The sequence below is a fragment of the Cervus elaphus genome, chromosome 8, assembly GCF_910594005.1.
Source record: "Cervus elaphus chromosome 8, mCerEla1.1, whole genome shotgun sequence".
In the NCBI taxonomy this organism is placed as follows: Eukaryota; Metazoa; Chordata; class Mammalia; order Artiodactyla; family Cervidae; genus Cervus; species Cervus elaphus.
In genome coordinates, this window is record NC_057822.1 from 27478630 (window position 1) to 27494298 (window position 15669).

A 15669-nucleotide genomic window follows, 5' to 3' on the forward strand; every position below is an offset into this window, starting at 1 on the left:
GGAGAAGGGCATGGCAACCCACTCCAGTATTCTTGCTTGGAGAATTCCATGAACAAAGGAGCCTGGCAGGCCACAGTCCATAGGGTCCCAAAGAGTCACAAAGACACGAAGCGACTAACACACAGCCTCGACTCTGGCCGACTCCTCCAAGAGCCTCTACCCTTCAGCCTCCCGCGGCCCCAGTCCTGCCAGTTCTGTCCTGGGGGCCTCCAGAAATCTCTGCTTCTTTGCGCTGGGAGTCCCTGGCCCTCTCCTTCTCAGCGCACCTGACATCCCAGCCCCGCATCCCCAGATCCCACCACACCTGTTTACATTTTCACCCTCCACTCGCCCCCGGGGGCCCCTTCTCACCCGAGGAGCCGGACGTAGCGCTGGCCTCGGAGCCCAGGGACTCCGCGGAAGGCGTGGCGGCGCCGGCTTGGGCCGCCAGCTGGTTGTGCGCGAGGCCCAGGCGCCGCAGACTCTCGCCCTCGGAGGTGGCCCTACGCAGCCGGCCGAACAGCGGCGTGCTGCGGCCCGAAGCGCCCCCCGAGTCCTCGCTGCTGCCGCTGCGCTGCAACCGGCTCGACAGCCGCTCCAGCGTGGAGCTGAGCCTCCGGCGCACCGTCAGCACTGGGGAGCCCCGCGCCGAGCTGCCGCCCTCCGAGCTCTCGCCGTCCGCGCCGCGGGGCTCCCAGGCCGGGTGGCGCTGCGCGGGCGGGGTCCGACGCAGGCGCTGGGACAGCGACAGCGAGAGGCGGCGCACGAGGCCCGGCTCCCCGACCGCCCTGAGGTCCTGCACGGAGCGCGAGCGCTCGGGCCGTCGTACCAGCTCCAGCGGCGTGCCCGCCGGGCTGGGCCGGTAGATGCCGTCCTCCTCCTCCGCCCCGCGGAAGGGACCGCGCTCCTCCGACCGCGAGCGGCTCAGCAGCCGCAGCCCCCGCGACAGGGGCGACTCCCGGCTGCGCTTGAACTTGGCCTCGAACACGGCCTCCGACTCCAGGTTCTCGATGCTGCTGCTGAGACTGCTCCCTGGCCTGCGGGGCACCGCAGGGACCCGGGCTTTCTCGGCTGGCCCAGGGGTTGCCCCGGCTCCCGGGAGCAGGCGCTTCTCGGAGGCTCCCGGAGGTGGGGAGGCCACCCTGGAGAACACAGCCGGGTGGGGCTTGGGCTCCAACCGAGATGCCGGAGACCGAGATGCAGGAGACCGAGATGCAGGAGATACGACTGCGCCCTGCGGGGGACCTTGCGCCTGGCCTGACAGCTGGAGCGACTGCATGATCTGGGCGTAGGGAGTGAGCGGAGGCGCCAGGGTTTGCAGAGCTGTCGGGGGCTGTGCGGGCTTAGGGGCCCGGGCTGGTTCTGGTGTGGATTCTGGGGCCTTCTCTCGGGCAGGCTGGGGTGCTGGGGGCTGTGCAGCCTCACTGCGGGTGCCCACAGGAGGTTCTGAAGCCTTAGGGGTGCTGGGCTTGGCCACACTAGGCCGCACGGGGCTAGGTGGCTGGGCCTCGCTGAGGGCGGACAGGGAGGGGGACTCCTGCAGCTTGCGGGCCCCCAGCCGGGCCACGGGGATCTCGAGGGGTGCCCCCGCTCGGCGGTGCCGGCCCCGGGGCTCCGCCTCACCCTGCGAGAAGCTGCTGCTCTTCTGCAGGCCCCGAGCCTCAGGTGGGTGCTGGTGGTGGGGTGCTGCCTCGCTGGAGGCCGCCCGCGCCAGCCGGGGGTCCCGAGCCCGGCCCCCCAGGCTCTCCAGCAGGGGACCCCTGAGGCCACTGACCTTGCCATCATCGGGGCCACCCCTCAGCAGCCGCTGGCGCAGGGCCTGCAGCCTCTGGGCATACTCGCCCTCGCCCAGGCCTCCTCGGGTCAGGCGGGTGGCCCCCGGGCTGGGGCTTCGGCGCTGCGGCAGCTCCACGGACGCTGCCTTGTGCAGGCCCCGGCCCGGTTCCCTCGGCCCGGCCCGGGGCAGGGCGCTCTCAGCCGAGCTGCCCCTGCGGAGCTCTCCCCGACGGGGGCTGAGCCCAGACGGGGACTCCTGGCCTGGGGAGGGGAGTGCCTGAGGGCTGGGGGCCTCCTGGTCCTGAGAGGGTGCCTTTCCTTGTTCCTGCCAATCCATGGGGGTGGCCACCCCAGCCTCCGGGGCCCCGAGGGCCTCATCCTCGGTGGGAATGTCAGTGAGGGACACCCGGGAGCCCGAGAACTCGGGCTGCAGAGGTCGGGGCACAGAGGGCAGCTCCTCCAGCTCTTCCTCTTCAGAGTCGGACGACGATGACAGCCCTCCACTGGGGGGTGGTCTTCGGGGCACGGCCACCCACACCCGCTCCGGGGGCGCCCGCAGCAGCTCCGGGATGGGGCGCAGCACCAGGTGGCACTTGTAGCTGATCTGGGAGCGCTGGAGACAGGGTGCCATGGTCAGACCTGAGGGCCCCCCAGGGCCAAACGGACCACTCGGGCCCATCTCAGCCCCAGGGGAGAAGGCTTAACACAGGCAGATGTGGCAGCTGAGAGAATTAAAAAGTGGATGAAGACAGATGCGCAGAAGTGAGAGCATCTGACAGAAAAGGCAGCATTAGAGACAGAAAGTTGCAGAATGTCGAAGATGAAGACAGAGAGGCGGGGCCCAGCCAAGCTCACCTGCCACCTCCGCCGGGAGAGGAATAACTTTAGGTGATCCGTGCTCACCTCTGCACCCTTTGCCTGTGCCTGTAAACCAAGCAAGAGGGCCTGAGGGAAAGTCCTCCGTCAACCCTAACCCTTCAGCTTTGGCAGTGCAGAGATAATGTCTACAGGAGGGGACAGCAGATACAGCAGCATCGAGTCTGGGCTCCTGAGGCTCCCTTCCCAGGGGGTCTGTCACAACAACTCCCACCACCAAGGTGCCCACATGTGGACAAATTCCCCCCTGAACCTAAATGGAGAGGCACCTCAGGCTTCCCACATGGTGCTAGTGGTAAAGAACCTGCTTGCCAATGCAGAAGACATTAGAGATGTGGGTTCAACCCCTGGGTCAGGAAGATCCCCTGGAGGAAGGCACGGCAACCCACTCCAGTATTCTTGTCTGGAGAATCCCATGGATGGAGGAGCCTGGTGGGCTAATGTCCACAGCGTTGCAAAGAGGCAGACACGACTGAAGCTATTGAGCACATGCAAGTACCGAGAGAGGAAATCGGTGGCTTCCAGACTCCAGCCCGTACGCCACGGCTCAAGGCCCGATCATGGTACACTGGCTGCCCTGGGAGGCCTGTGCTCAGGCGTCTCACTTGAAACCTGCTCCCCAGTTTACCAGCTGTCTTCCTGAAGAGCCAGAGCCCCAGACATCTGCAGCCTTGGTGGGCCAGACCTCAGATACTCTCCTCAGCCACCCACCCAGGCTGTCCTTTTCAGAGCTCGTTTCTGATCTGAGTGACCAGGCTTGTATTCCAAGCACAGATACCAGAATGACCTCAGCCTTCTGTTGACCCAGCACAGTTCTCCCTGAACAGTTTGCTTTGACTGGGTCATTTGCTGAACCCCTCTCTCTGCCTGGTGCTATGCCCTGCGGTGCTGGGGGTCTGAAGATGAGTGAGAACTCTGCCCACAGACAATTCAAAACCAAGAGGACAAACCAGTCAGGCCACCCACCAACCACAGTATGCAGGACCCGGGCAGGACAGAGGTGAGCCCCAGGAGTGAGGACACCCAGGACTGGTCTCAGGAGCCAAGGAGAACTCTCATGAGGATGCCTAGGATGTTGGGGGGGCGGGTCAGACCTGTGCCTCACAGTCTGTGATACCCCAATTTGAGCCTCGGATTCCTTATCAGCCAAAGGGGAGTGATAGAGCTATTGTGAGGCGAACAGATTATACGTAAATAAAATGCATAGCATGGTTACTGCACACAGGAGGGACTCAATAAATGGAGCTGCTAATAATGTTCTCTCCTTCCACCTCTTTACCACCACTTCGCAAGACTCACTTTAAACCAAGGATGTTCGAGGGTCTCCTCTGCAGTAGGCCTCCTGTAAAGGAAGGAGCATTAAAAAGGCATTTATCATTCATTCATTCAGTAAATGTTTGGGAAAATGGGGCCCCTAAGGAGCTGGGGGACTGACTGTCTACAGGCAAAGCCTTGGGCCGGAGCAGGGGCGGCGTGAGGGGGCCCTGCAGCGGGGAGGCTCCTGGACCTCCTACTCACAGCCGGTCGCGCACAAGCACTTTGATGAGGAAGCCCCGGGCCTCCCTGCTCAGGCTCAGGAACGTGGTCTCCTCGAAGGCCACATTGTAGTTTCGGATGTTCATCAGTGTCGTCCGATCGTTTTCCCCAACGAACGGGGAGATTCCCGTCAGGCTGCAGGGGTGGAGAGGGCTGGAGTGAGAGGGGGGCCCGGGGCTGAGAGGAGACAGAGTAGGATGCCCACAGGAGCACAGGGCTGGGGATGGGGGGTGGGGGGAGGCTGGGTGAATCCGGGCAGAATCTTGCCTGTCCTGCCCCTACTCGTCCCCCTGATGGCAGCACTGCCTTGCGCCCTGGGCAGCCAGACCCCTGCCCTCGGCCCATGCTCTAGCATACCTGTGCCAGCCCTCCCCCAGCCGCAGCCTGTCCCTGCAGCGAGGAGTCTGTGCCAAGGGGATATGTCCCCGGAGCCTGGCCCTTCCCTTTCTAGCCCATCTTCTGGACTGGTCCCTTGTCTTAATAGCACTGAGTCAGCACTGGCCTTCCCAAGCATGCTATCAGTGTGTCTGCCCCTCATGGAGGCACGTGGTGGTGGACAAAGCTAGGGCAGGCAGGCAGGGTGTCCACGTTTATGCTCATGAGGCCCCTTCCAGGGCAGGAAGCAGCCAGGGTATGGAAGAGAAGGGGCAGGCTGCAGCCCTCAAATGTTCTGTTACCCTAGGCTCTGCTAACGTTTGGACCTGCTACGAGAAACTGGTAGGAGACGGGGATCCTGAGAGCAGAGGGCTTCTTACCAGAGGAAGGCGACGACACCCACGGGCCTGTGGGGAAAGGACAGTGAGCGGGTAAGAGGGCAGCCCCGCCCCACCAGAAGTGAGCAATCCTCTCGCTACCACTGATGACTGAGGAAGGGTCCTCCCTGTGAACACTGCCATGGACAAATGGGCACAGGGGTGCCTCCTTTGGGGGAAGACCCTGAACCCAGAGGTCATGACGTGCCTGGAGGACTCAAGGATCATGGCAGGGCTGGCCTAGGAAGTCTGGAGGAATCTGGGGACTAAGAAACTGTGCCTGCTTCACTGGTGGGGAGGCCCAGCACCCAGGACTACAGGCCTGAGGCTTTGAGTGGTTAGGTCGGCCCTGCGGGAGGAGAGGGAGGTAGTAACAAGGGCAAGAGACCTGTGAGCAAGGTCAGCAGCTGACTGTCAGAGAAGGCAGGCATCCGGGCTTAGTAAAGCTCCTCTCTGCCCCTGAGTGAATCCTCAGCATGGCATGGGGGGAAGCTGCCCCGGCCCACCCCAGCAGCCCAGCATGCCAACGTTACCAGATATCAGTGACTCCAGACACAGGGGTCTGGTTGACAATCTCGGGTGCCACGAACTCAGGTGTGCCATACTGGCAATACTGGGGTTCTCCTGGTGTCAGCTCCTGAGCGTTCCCAAAGTCACAGATCCTCACCTGCTCCTCGCCCTCAACACCATCCCACACCAGCAAGTTCTCGGGCTGCAGGACACAAGGCGAGACATGGGAACTGAGGGCCTAGGGGAGGACACCCCAGGGCCTGGCTCCCACAGGTGCTGCCTGCTTCCACCCGCCACCTGCATCTCACCTTGACGTCCAGGTGCAGCACGTGGTTCTCGTGCAAGTAGCCTATTCCTTCTAGCACCTGCCGCATGTAGGCCCGGATCTGTGGAGACAGGAGGCCCAGAGTCCGGGGAGTATTATGTTTGATCACCACCAGGGCTGTGGCAAGAAGCCAGGATATGCCTGGGAAGTGGCCTTCAGGAGGGGGCCGAAACACAGGCTTGGGGTTACTGAAGTCCAGGGTTTCCATGGACAGCTGCACGGGCTGAGCAGAGCACAATTAGAGGAGGGCACCATTTACATGCTAATAAGGAGAACTGTGCAGTGCACAATTTGTACAACCCTACACGGCAGGACAGCACTGAGACTGGACGAGTCTGGATGGGGCTCCTTCTGGGGTAACGTCTGAGTGACCTTTATGTGAGGAAGGCCGAAAAACAACAGAGCTGGGGGCCAGGGTGGGTGCTGAGATTTACAGAAGACAGTGCAAGTCCCAGCGTGGGGGTCTGCTCTGAGCAGGGAAGGAGGCTCTGCTGCCTGCCTAACAGTGCTATCCACACCACCCTGGCCTGATTATGGGCACAGATGGCATGCCCGGGATGCACCCCTCGGGTCTCAGAGCTCAGGTGGGTGAACGCTGGTGCCCAGCCTGGCCCCTCCCACCCACTGCCCTCACCTCAGACTCACACACGGTGGGTTTCCTGGCCATTCGCTCCAGAAGCTCCTCTGTGCAGCTATGTCCTGGATCAAGGAGAACAGTGACCACTGCCAACAGCCGGGCCCACCTTAGGCAGTGCCCTCTACTCCCAGAGCTCCGGTTGGGTCCCAGCTCAGCACAGGGTTCTCTTTTCCCCAAAAGCACATCTGCTACCAGCTATCAACTGCATCTTCCCCTTCCCCTGTCATCCGGGTGCGTAGATGGGACAACCCTGCTTGAACTCTCACTTGCTGTGGGATCTCAGGCAAGTCACCTAACCTCTCTGAGCCTAGGTTCCTGCCGTTGTCAAAGAGGGATAATGTTCTTCTCACCTACCCTGTGAAGTGTCTGTAAGGCTCAAGTTGGAGCAGCATTTTGTTGATTGTGGATGGAACCTCCTGACTCTGTTTGAGAATGACCCAGAGGGCCCATGACACATAGTAATTTGTCATTTTGCTGAGGTCTGGGTTCTAACACTGCAGACTAGGAAGCTAGTGTGTAAGACATGGTCACCCTGCTAGTGGCAGTCACAAGCCACTAGCATCCTTACCTCAGTGTGACTTTGTTTAACTACAGCTCTTATGAAGGAATAAAATCTTTGTCTGTATGAGAAGAGCCTCCCAAATAAAACCAAGTATTAACGTGTATCTGAAATGCAGTTGCTGCAAATGTTTGGATATACTGTACTGCATTTCATGATAAAAATCATGTGCCTCTTGCCAACTGTGTGATCTCGGGTGAGTTACTTTATCTCTCTACACCTTAGTTTCATCATCTATAAAATGGGGAAAGTAAAATTCCGAGAGATAAATATATATGATGATGAAACAGATATTGGTAAAACTCCCAGAACACTGCCAGGCACACATCAAGTACTTTGTAAATTTAAGCTAAAAAATGTTGGTCTTCACACAGGTCTCCGTTCTCCATTCTGTGAAGTGTTTATAAGATGTCTTGGACTTCCCTGGGGGTCCAGTGGTTAAGAACCCACCTGCCAGTGCAGGGGACACGGGTTTGATCCCTGGTCCGAGAAGATCTCACATGCCTCCGAGCAACTAAGTCTGTGTGCCACAACTCCTGGAGCCCATGCTCTCTAGAGCCTGTGCTCCGCAACAAGAGAAGCCACTGCAGTGAGAAGCCTGTGCTTCTATCAAAGAGTAGCCCCTGCTCGCTGCAACTAGAGAAAGCCTGCACGCAGCCACAAAATAACCCAGTGCAGCCAAAAATAATAAAAATTAAAAAAAATAAAGATGCCTCGAGAAATCCCAGTTGTCGACGGGACCACTTTGTAAAGTGTAAAACATGTTGCTAATTGGCTGTTCCAAGGACCAGTTGTTCAGGCCGCCCACCCGCCCAGACTGTCCCAGGATACAGCTCGGTGACGATGACCAGTCCCCGGCGCCTCTCGAAGGCCTCGTGGAAGTAGAGGACACAGTCATGCTGGAGCCGGGCCAGCAGCCGGGCCTCCCGCCATGCTGATGCCTTTGGCTTGGCCTGACTGGGGATGAACTTGGCTGCAAACTCCAGTCCGGAGCTTCGCTCCACTACACGGCGCAGGTAGGAGAAGGCACCCCTGGGTGAGGATGCGAGGAGAGGACGGGGCTCAGGTGTTGCTGAGCCTCAGGCCCAGCCTCTATCGGCCCCCAGACACCATACCCACTCTGAGCCCCACACCTGCCGATCTCCTGGTGGATGTCATAGAAGTCACTGAGCCTCCTTCCTCGCTGCTCCTCATCTTCCCCAATCCCTTCCACCTCCATAGCTGTCTGGGCTAAGGAAGAGATGCCTGGTGTTAGGTGGGAAGGACAAGACAAGGGACGGGGCAGAGACTCGCCTGGGCGGGGCAGACAGAGGGCACAGAAGAGAAGCACTAATGTTGGAGCTGGGGCTGGAGGAGGGAATGGTCTAGAGTGAAGGGCTGGGCGAATGTTTCCCGGTCGGGGGCCCACATCATTGGATCCCTGGGTGAGCACTCAGCATTGCTCCCCTTGAGTTCCAGCCCACCTGACTGCACAGCCAGCTCTGCTTTGCAGGAGACTTCGCCAGCCAGGTTACGGGCTGTGCAGGTGTAGACCCCTCCATCCTGGGCTCCCGCGCTGAGCACCACCAGGGAGCACTCGTTCTCCTCGTACACGAAGCTCACATGGTTGCTCTCGGTCAGCAGCGCCTCGTCCTGCAGAGGTGGCCGTCACCCCAACCCAGGCCTGACTTCCTGTCTGCCTGGGACCCAGTTCTACCTCCACACCAGAGACCCAATCTCACCCTGCCCTCAGGGCCTAGCGCTAGCTCCCCTAGGGGCCTGGCGCCACCCTTGTTTCCCAGCGTCACCAATGCCTCTGGGTCCCACTTTCTCCTCCTCTCTGTCCAGGCTTCCCTGATCCCCTCCACATCCCCCAGAAAGTCACCCCTCCATTCCCTCCACCTCCACCCATGCTCGGAAGGAGGCCGCAGCCAGCCTCTGACCTTGTACCACATGATGTCCGGCAGGGGCTTCCCGTCCACCACCACGGCGAAGCGAGCGGTCTCTCCAGCCCCCACCTCCACATCCTCCATGATGGACTCAAACCGGGGGGCCTCTGAAACACAGGCAGTGGTGGTGGGGAAACAGAACGTGGGGGTCACAAGGGCCTCCCTCCTCAGCCCCTCTCTGAGCCTTCCCTCAGGCAGAACATCAGACCCCGCCCCCCTCCCACACCCCTCTGAGTCCCAACACCCCACCCTGGGGCTCTCAAACTTGGCCTGAAGAACATGAATTCCTGGCCTGAACCAAGCATTCTCCCTGTAAATCTAAACGTGATGTTCTGCAAATCTCGGGAAACCTCAGCCAGGGGGTACAGGCTTGCTTTGCTGGGCTCTCGGGATTCATTGGCCAGCTTTGAAATTAGGAGATTTTCACACACAAAAGAAATCTGGATTTCCTGCCTCTATTGGAAAAACAGGACTGGCTGTCCTGAGCTGCTTCCCTCACTGCATTAATGGGCTGTTGCGGAGTGGCCCGACACTGCCCCCTGTGGGTGGTGGCCCTCAGCACAGTCCTGCTGCGGGCCTCTCTGACTGTACCCATCCGGGGCCGGTGGGCGGCTCAGTCTGTGACCCCGCGTGGAGTTCACGGATGGCACAGCCTCCATCTTGAGGTTTTCTCTCTGAATCTTATTTAAATATTTAAGGGGCCTTCTACCATCTGGAAGATGGCAAGATGAATAGTCACCGATTCTCAGTTTAGTTCTCCCCCATGTGACTGATTTTATTCTCCACACATATCATGTTATTTCCTGGTTAAAGCAGCTCCTAATTCTCATGACAGAATTCAATACATATTCCAATGTGCTTGTGTTTTTTTGGAGAAACTTCTGGTGCCCTCCCCCTCCTTTCAGAGTGTTGGAGGATCTGGGCTTTAAGGGGAGTAGGGGGGAAAGCAGGGGTGCTGGGCGGGGAGCACCACCCAGCCGCAGGCACACACAGCTCGACTTCTGCACCGAACAAAAGGGGCAGCATCCTGGGGAAAATGCATCCACGGCCCGGTGTGGAGGGAAGGGACCACGCCACCCACGTGGGGGACAGGGGTGGGCACAACAGAAAGGGGTGTGGTCCAAGCCCAGGCCTGCTCTAGCTCTGGCAAATGGGACTCAGTCTCCCTCAGTCACTGCCCCACCCAGGCTGGCTGCTGCTCTCTCAGTGTCCAGGGCCCCCCCAAACCCCTGGGCTCCTCCTACATCTGGGAAGAAAGATGAATCCTACAGGCGGTACTAACAAGGAGCAAGTGGTTGGCACGTCCCTAGTGGTCTAGGGATTAGGACTCTGCTTCCTGGGGCTCAGGTTTGATCCCTAGTTGGGGAACTGAGATCCCATAAGTCATGCAGTATGACCAAAAAACCTCCCCCAAAACAGAAAAAATCACAACCAAGAAGCAAAGGGGTGGCTGAGTGGGAAGTGCCGGGGTGGGATAGGGTGGGAGGATGCGGGGCAGAGGGGAAGACAGAAAACGGAAACCAGGGACCCGGACCATCAGTGGCCCCACCCCATCCACCGTCCACAGCAGGGCCAGAAGGGCCCCCATATCTCCTCCTCACACACCCTACGGCCACCTCTCTCCCACTTTAAAGCTGCCCGTCCTGCCCTCTAGGAATCTGGTCCCTAGTCTGCTGGGTATGGGATGGAGGCGGTGGCAGGGGTCAGTCTACGAAGGTCAAAAGGATCAGAAAGTTTCAAGTGGACTTCAACAATTTCTTTAAAGCACCATAAGATGCACATTTACCCCGTGATAAGATGGCCTGTGCTAACTAAAATGTCACTTTCTTTGCATTTGCTTGGAATCTTATCTACTCAGCAGGTAACTGTTTGCTCACGCTGATCCGAAGTTCTGAGTGGCAGTTACATGTGTCTAGAGTTAATTAACAAACCGGAAAACAAGACAATTACTAGTTAATGCAGGCTACGGTCTGAGAGACTACATCTTGAAAGGAGAAACCTCTCTGCAAAGGTTGGGAGGCTCTGTCAAACAGGTTTGTGCAAAAGGGCAGCAGCCAGGATCCCAGAGCTGGGAGTCTGATGATAAGATGCTCTCACTTGCGCCTTTTTCTCCACCTTCATCCCCGCCCTGCCCTCCCCACACTCCTCCAACCCCCACCCCCGCCCCCACCCCAGTTTGTTATTCTGGAAGTACTATTTCCTGCTATGTTTAACACAGGAGTTAGGAACACTGTCTGGCTTTGGAGTAGGGCATCCAGGCTTGAATCTTAGCTCCTGACTTATTACATTGTGTGACTCCGGGCCTGTTACTTAGCACATTCTCTGGGCCTCAGTTTCCCCATCTGTAAAATGCAGATAATAGCTGACTCCATCTCACAGGGTTGATCTAAATATTAAACAAATAATAAATGTAAGGTACTCAACACCGAGCCTACCACATACTCAATAAATTCTCAATAAATATCTTATTAGTACTAGTACCATTATTTTTACTACTACTGCAGTTATCATGGTCATTAGATGGACAAGTCTGAGCAGAGGCACCTAGGATGGTCAGGTGGGTGTGTACCCCTGGGGGATGAGGAGAGGGCTGCGGGCCTCAGAGCAGGGAGAGAAAAAGAGGCCGCAGTCACCCACCTGCCAGCTCCAGGGTGACCGAGCAGGCCTGTGTGCCGTGGCGGTTGCGAGCAGTGCAAGTGAGGGCTCCCAGGTCCCGGCGGCTCACCCGGCAGATCCGAAGAGAGTACTGGTCGTCATCCGGCTGGCTCAGCTCGTACACACCTGCCCGGGCCTCTAGGAGGGCCCCTCGGCAGCTGAGGGACACAGGACGGGGCGGTCACCCAGGATCCAGCCCCAGGGAGGTCAGCCTGGCCGGCTGGAGCCGGGCGCCTCATGTGAGGAGTAGGGCAGGCAAGGCAGGGCCCACCTCCTCCAGACGACCTGGGCCTCCACATGGTTGAAGGTGACGGTGACACTGGCGGGCTGTCCCTCCACCACATACACGATGTCTGGCTTGTCCAGCACGGCAGGTGCCTCCTCCAGGGGTGGGCCTGGGAACAGGAGAGCTGGCTCAGTGCTGAGCCTGACATCAGATCCTCAGCACCCACTGCTCTTGGAAGCCTCCCCATCACCATGTGAGCTCCATTTTTTTATAGACGAGGAAGCTGAGGTTCAAAGAGGTTTAGCAACTCGTCTAGGGAACTCAGCCAGGAGCGGCAGAGCTGGGATTGGACCCCCAGCTCCTCCGACCCAGAGCCTCAGCCTCAACCACAGTGCGTGCAGCTTTCAGGAGGGAGAAGGAAGCACTCTTGACAGGCAGGGGGTGTGCGCAGCCATGCCAATCCTGCCAGTTATTGCATCCACACCAGCCCTGGAGCCTCCTCCACGGACACCCAGTCCCCTGGCCCGATGGCTCTCGCCTGCCCCCTCCAGGAACACCAGGCTTACCACGCTCCAGCAGCTGCACAGGCTCAGACGGGGGCGAGGGCTTGCTGCTGCTCTTGATGGTGGTGCTGAGAACCCGGAAGACGTGCTGGACCCCCTTTCGCAACCCGGTGGCTGCCCACCCGGGCTGCCGCAGGCCCGTGACCAGCGCCGTCCACTGGTCTGAGCCCAGCACCTGGTGCTGCACGGTGTAGGTCAGGGCGTCTGGGTCTGGTGGGGAGGCAGCTGCTAGAGGCGGGCCTGGTTGGGGCGCCCCCCGCCCCCGTTCTGCTGGCTCGGGACCCAGGGACTCATCATCAGTCTGGTCTGAGGACCTGCCTCAGTTTCTCCTGTCACTTCTGCCGGTTCCCCCACCTGCTCCTGCCCAACCACAGGTGGGGGAAGGCTCAGAGACCATGAGGTGTCAGGCATGCAGTCCAGTTATAGGCAGGGAGGGAGCTTGCTGCTGCTGCTAAGTCACTTCAGTCGTGTCCGACTCTGTGCGACCCCATAGACGGCAGCCCACCAGGCTCCCCTATCCCTGGGATTCTCCAGGCAAGAATACTGGAGTGGGTTGCCATTTCCCTCTCCAATGCATGAAAGTGAAAAATGAAAGTGAAGTCGCTCAGTCATATCCGACTCTTATCGACCCCATGGACTGCAGCCTACCAGGCTCCTCTGTCCATGGGATTTACCAGGCAAGAGTCCTGGAGGGGAGGGAGCTTAACTTAGTTCTAATTCCTTGCTACCACCCGAGGTAGACAGACTGAGGCGCAGAACAGGAGGAAACTGTGCAAGGGGAAGAACCACAACCCAGGCACCCAGTCCCTCTGAGACGAGAAGGCAACATGGCAGCCCCCACTTTGTCTCCTCCCCTGACCCAGAGCCAGGGCTCTGTCAACCATGGGGAGCGGGCCCGCAAAGCCACTTCTGTCCTGTTCCCAATGCTCCATCCACCCCCACTCCGACCTGTATGTCCCCCTGGGCCTTGCCTTCCTCTCCTGGCCCCCCGGGTGCCCTGCCTGAGCCTGTCTTGTCCATGCCCCACCTCCCCACCCACGGCCCCGTGTGGCCGGAACCCACCGATAGCCATGTCCAGACTCCTGGGGGGGTTCCATGCAAGCGTGATCATCCTCCCGGTCACAGCCACTACCTGAGGGGCGCCATCTGGGGGGCCTGGAACCACATCTGAAAGCCACAGGTCCGGCGTCCGTGGGGGTCCTTTAGGGCCCAACAGCCCCCATGGGATCGCCAAGCCCCGGGGGCACAGGCAAGGCCAGGTGGCTCCCCAGAGAACGGAGGAGAAAGAGAGCTGGTGCAGAGGCCCTGCCCTCACCCAGGTCCCCAGGTGGGCCAGAGGCCAGACTGTGTACCCAGCTGACCGGAGGGTACCTGCCTCACCTGTGACGTAGAGATGAGCATAGCAGGCGGCTTTGCCCAGCTTGTTAGCGATGACGCTCTTGTAGACGCCAGCATGCTGAGGTCCCACGGCGGGGAACACCAAGCGATGGACATCCCTGTCTGGGGGCGGGGAGGGACATGACACTGGGCCTGAGCTGGGAGGATACTCCGGAGGGTGGGCCCACGCCATCCAGGCCTGGCCCTTCACCGCCCACTCCCGCCCAACCTGCTACAGGCGGGAAGGAAGGGCAGGGCAGACACAGAAGGGAGTCACAGTCTAGGTCCAGGCTGCCCGTCCACACCTGCGGCCCTGCCCCTCCCGCCCAGTCCCCCAACACTCAGGCCCAGACCTTCTCATCATCCTCCACAACACTTCACCCTCTGCAGGTTCCTACCCCAGACAGTTCTCTCTTTTCCATCCTCAGCGCCACTGCCCATCCCATCTCAAGCGCAGAGTCCATGAAAGCCTCCACTTGTGTGGTCCACACCCTACCAGCCGCATCACGTGTGATCTCTCCATCTGAGGCCCTTCATGGCACCTACTGCCAAACAGGTGGCCTCCAAAGCCCTCAGTCCAAACTCTCATCCACCCCTGTCTCCTGCTCTTCTTCCATGTCCTGATCCTGACCCACCATCAGGTCCCTGAACAAGCCACATGAGACCCATCTCCAGGTCTCTGCTCACAAAATTCCTCTCTTCTGGACTGTTCTTCTCTTACCTGAGGCCACCTTCTCCTTCAAGATGTAGTTTAGTGAGTGTCAGCCCTGGGCACTCCTCTCCATGTCCCTGGTCCCCTCTGCACCTCCATCTCTGACTCCCTCCCCAGGACCCCCAGCACCCAGCCCACTGCTTCAGGTGGTCCTTCCTCTTTTCTTGCACGTGTCCTGCTTCCTGTAAGCTCCTTGAAGACAGAGCTGATTTGTCCTACCAGGCTCAGAATTGAATGCCTTGCATGCAGTAAATGCCAAATACATTAGATTATAAATTACAGTAAAATTTGTTAGCACTGTGCCCAGTCCGTGCCAGATATTTGATGTGCATTTCTTTCTCCATATCCTTTCAACAATCCTGCAAGAGTGTCCTCGTGTTACCAATGAGGTCAGAGATATTAACAGACTTGTTCCAAGGTCACATCACTAATAGACGATGAAGCCATGGCTCGAACTTGGTTCCCTCTGATTCCCAAGGTCTCTCTCTACACCATGCTTCCTGAATGATGGTGAGGAGGCCATCCCCCGGAGGGACATGAAGGGGAAGAGACCTGCATTGTCCTTCCTCCTCGACGTCAGGGCTGTCCCCAAACACCCCTCCCCACTCTTAGAGGTTATCTCTGCCCAGAACAGCCACCCATTCATTTATCTCTGCTGACACTATTTATAAAGGAAGAGAAGCCCAGGGCCACTGCTGACCCCAGATACAGACAGAAACAGAGGCGCCGGCTCAGACCCTGAGACAGACGCTCAGCTTGGGCCTCAGAGCAGATTGGGAGATGGGAAGCCTGTGGGCTGAGCAAACACAGCAGTGGATGGGGATGGAGGGGAGGGTCAGCACCAAGGCGGTGACACTGGGGAAGGGAGGGGTGAGTAGAGCACGGGTGACAGGAGATGTCCTGGTTAGGAAGTCAGATGGTATTTGTCTGCCTTTAGGTAAACCTCTCCCTCTGTAAGCCTCAGTTTGCCCATCTGTAAACAGGGACCATAATACTTGCCTTACAGGCCTGTGGTGAGGAAGGTGGGATTCTCATGTCAGGCCTTTAGCATCAGGGCCTGACACTCAAGAAGTGCTTACCAAAGGCGAGTTTTGTCACACTGCAGCAGCAGTTAGAGGAACCCATCACGGGTCGTGGGGTGGCACTGTCTGAGACGGTGTAGGTAGACCTTCTCACATGAGGCTCAGATTCCTTCAAGGATGGAACTGAGCTACTCCTTGAGAAAATACCCCGGGCTAGGAGGACACCATCCCAAATA

The 15669-nt window shown here is 58.8% G+C and overlaps 1 protein-coding gene across 15 annotated transcripts in view; it reads right to left on the reverse strand.

Annotated features, from left to right (window-relative positions):
* SPEG (striated muscle enriched protein kinase) overlaps positions 1 to 15669 on the reverse strand; it is a 60761-nt gene that overhangs the window by 8832 nt on the left and 36260 nt on the right. For 14 of the 15 annotated variants that reach the window (XM_043909936.1, XM_043909930.1, XM_043909929.1 and 11 more), the window contains 17 exons: positions 13703 to 13822; positions 13385 to 13489; positions 12326 to 12532; positions 11805 to 11928; positions 11516 to 11691; positions 8873 to 8985; positions 8414 to 8582; positions 8084 to 8180; positions 7782 to 7982; positions 6389 to 6446; positions 5738 to 5815; positions 5453 to 5631; positions 4923 to 4949; positions 4150 to 4302; positions 3931 to 3973; positions 2611 to 2679; positions 352 to 2368 (listed from right to left, as the gene is read on the reverse strand). In XM_043909936.1, coding sequence (XP_043765871.1) covers positions 352 to 2368; positions 2611 to 2679; positions 3931 to 3973; positions 4150 to 4302; positions 4923 to 4949; positions 5453 to 5631; positions 5738 to 5815; positions 6389 to 6446; positions 7782 to 7982; positions 8084 to 8180; positions 8414 to 8582; positions 8873 to 8985; positions 11516 to 11691; positions 11805 to 11928; positions 12326 to 12532; positions 13385 to 13489; positions 13703 to 13822 — 3936 coding nt within the window. Of the gene's footprint in view, positions 1 to 351; positions 2369 to 2610; positions 2680 to 3930; positions 3974 to 4149; positions 4303 to 4922; positions 4950 to 5452; positions 5632 to 5737; positions 5816 to 6388; positions 6447 to 7781; positions 7983 to 8083; positions 8181 to 8413; positions 8583 to 8872; positions 8986 to 11515; positions 11692 to 11804; positions 11929 to 12325; positions 12533 to 13384; positions 13490 to 13702; positions 13823 to 15669 lie in introns of those variants that run through there. The other variant, XM_043909944.1, reaches the window with a different exon arrangement.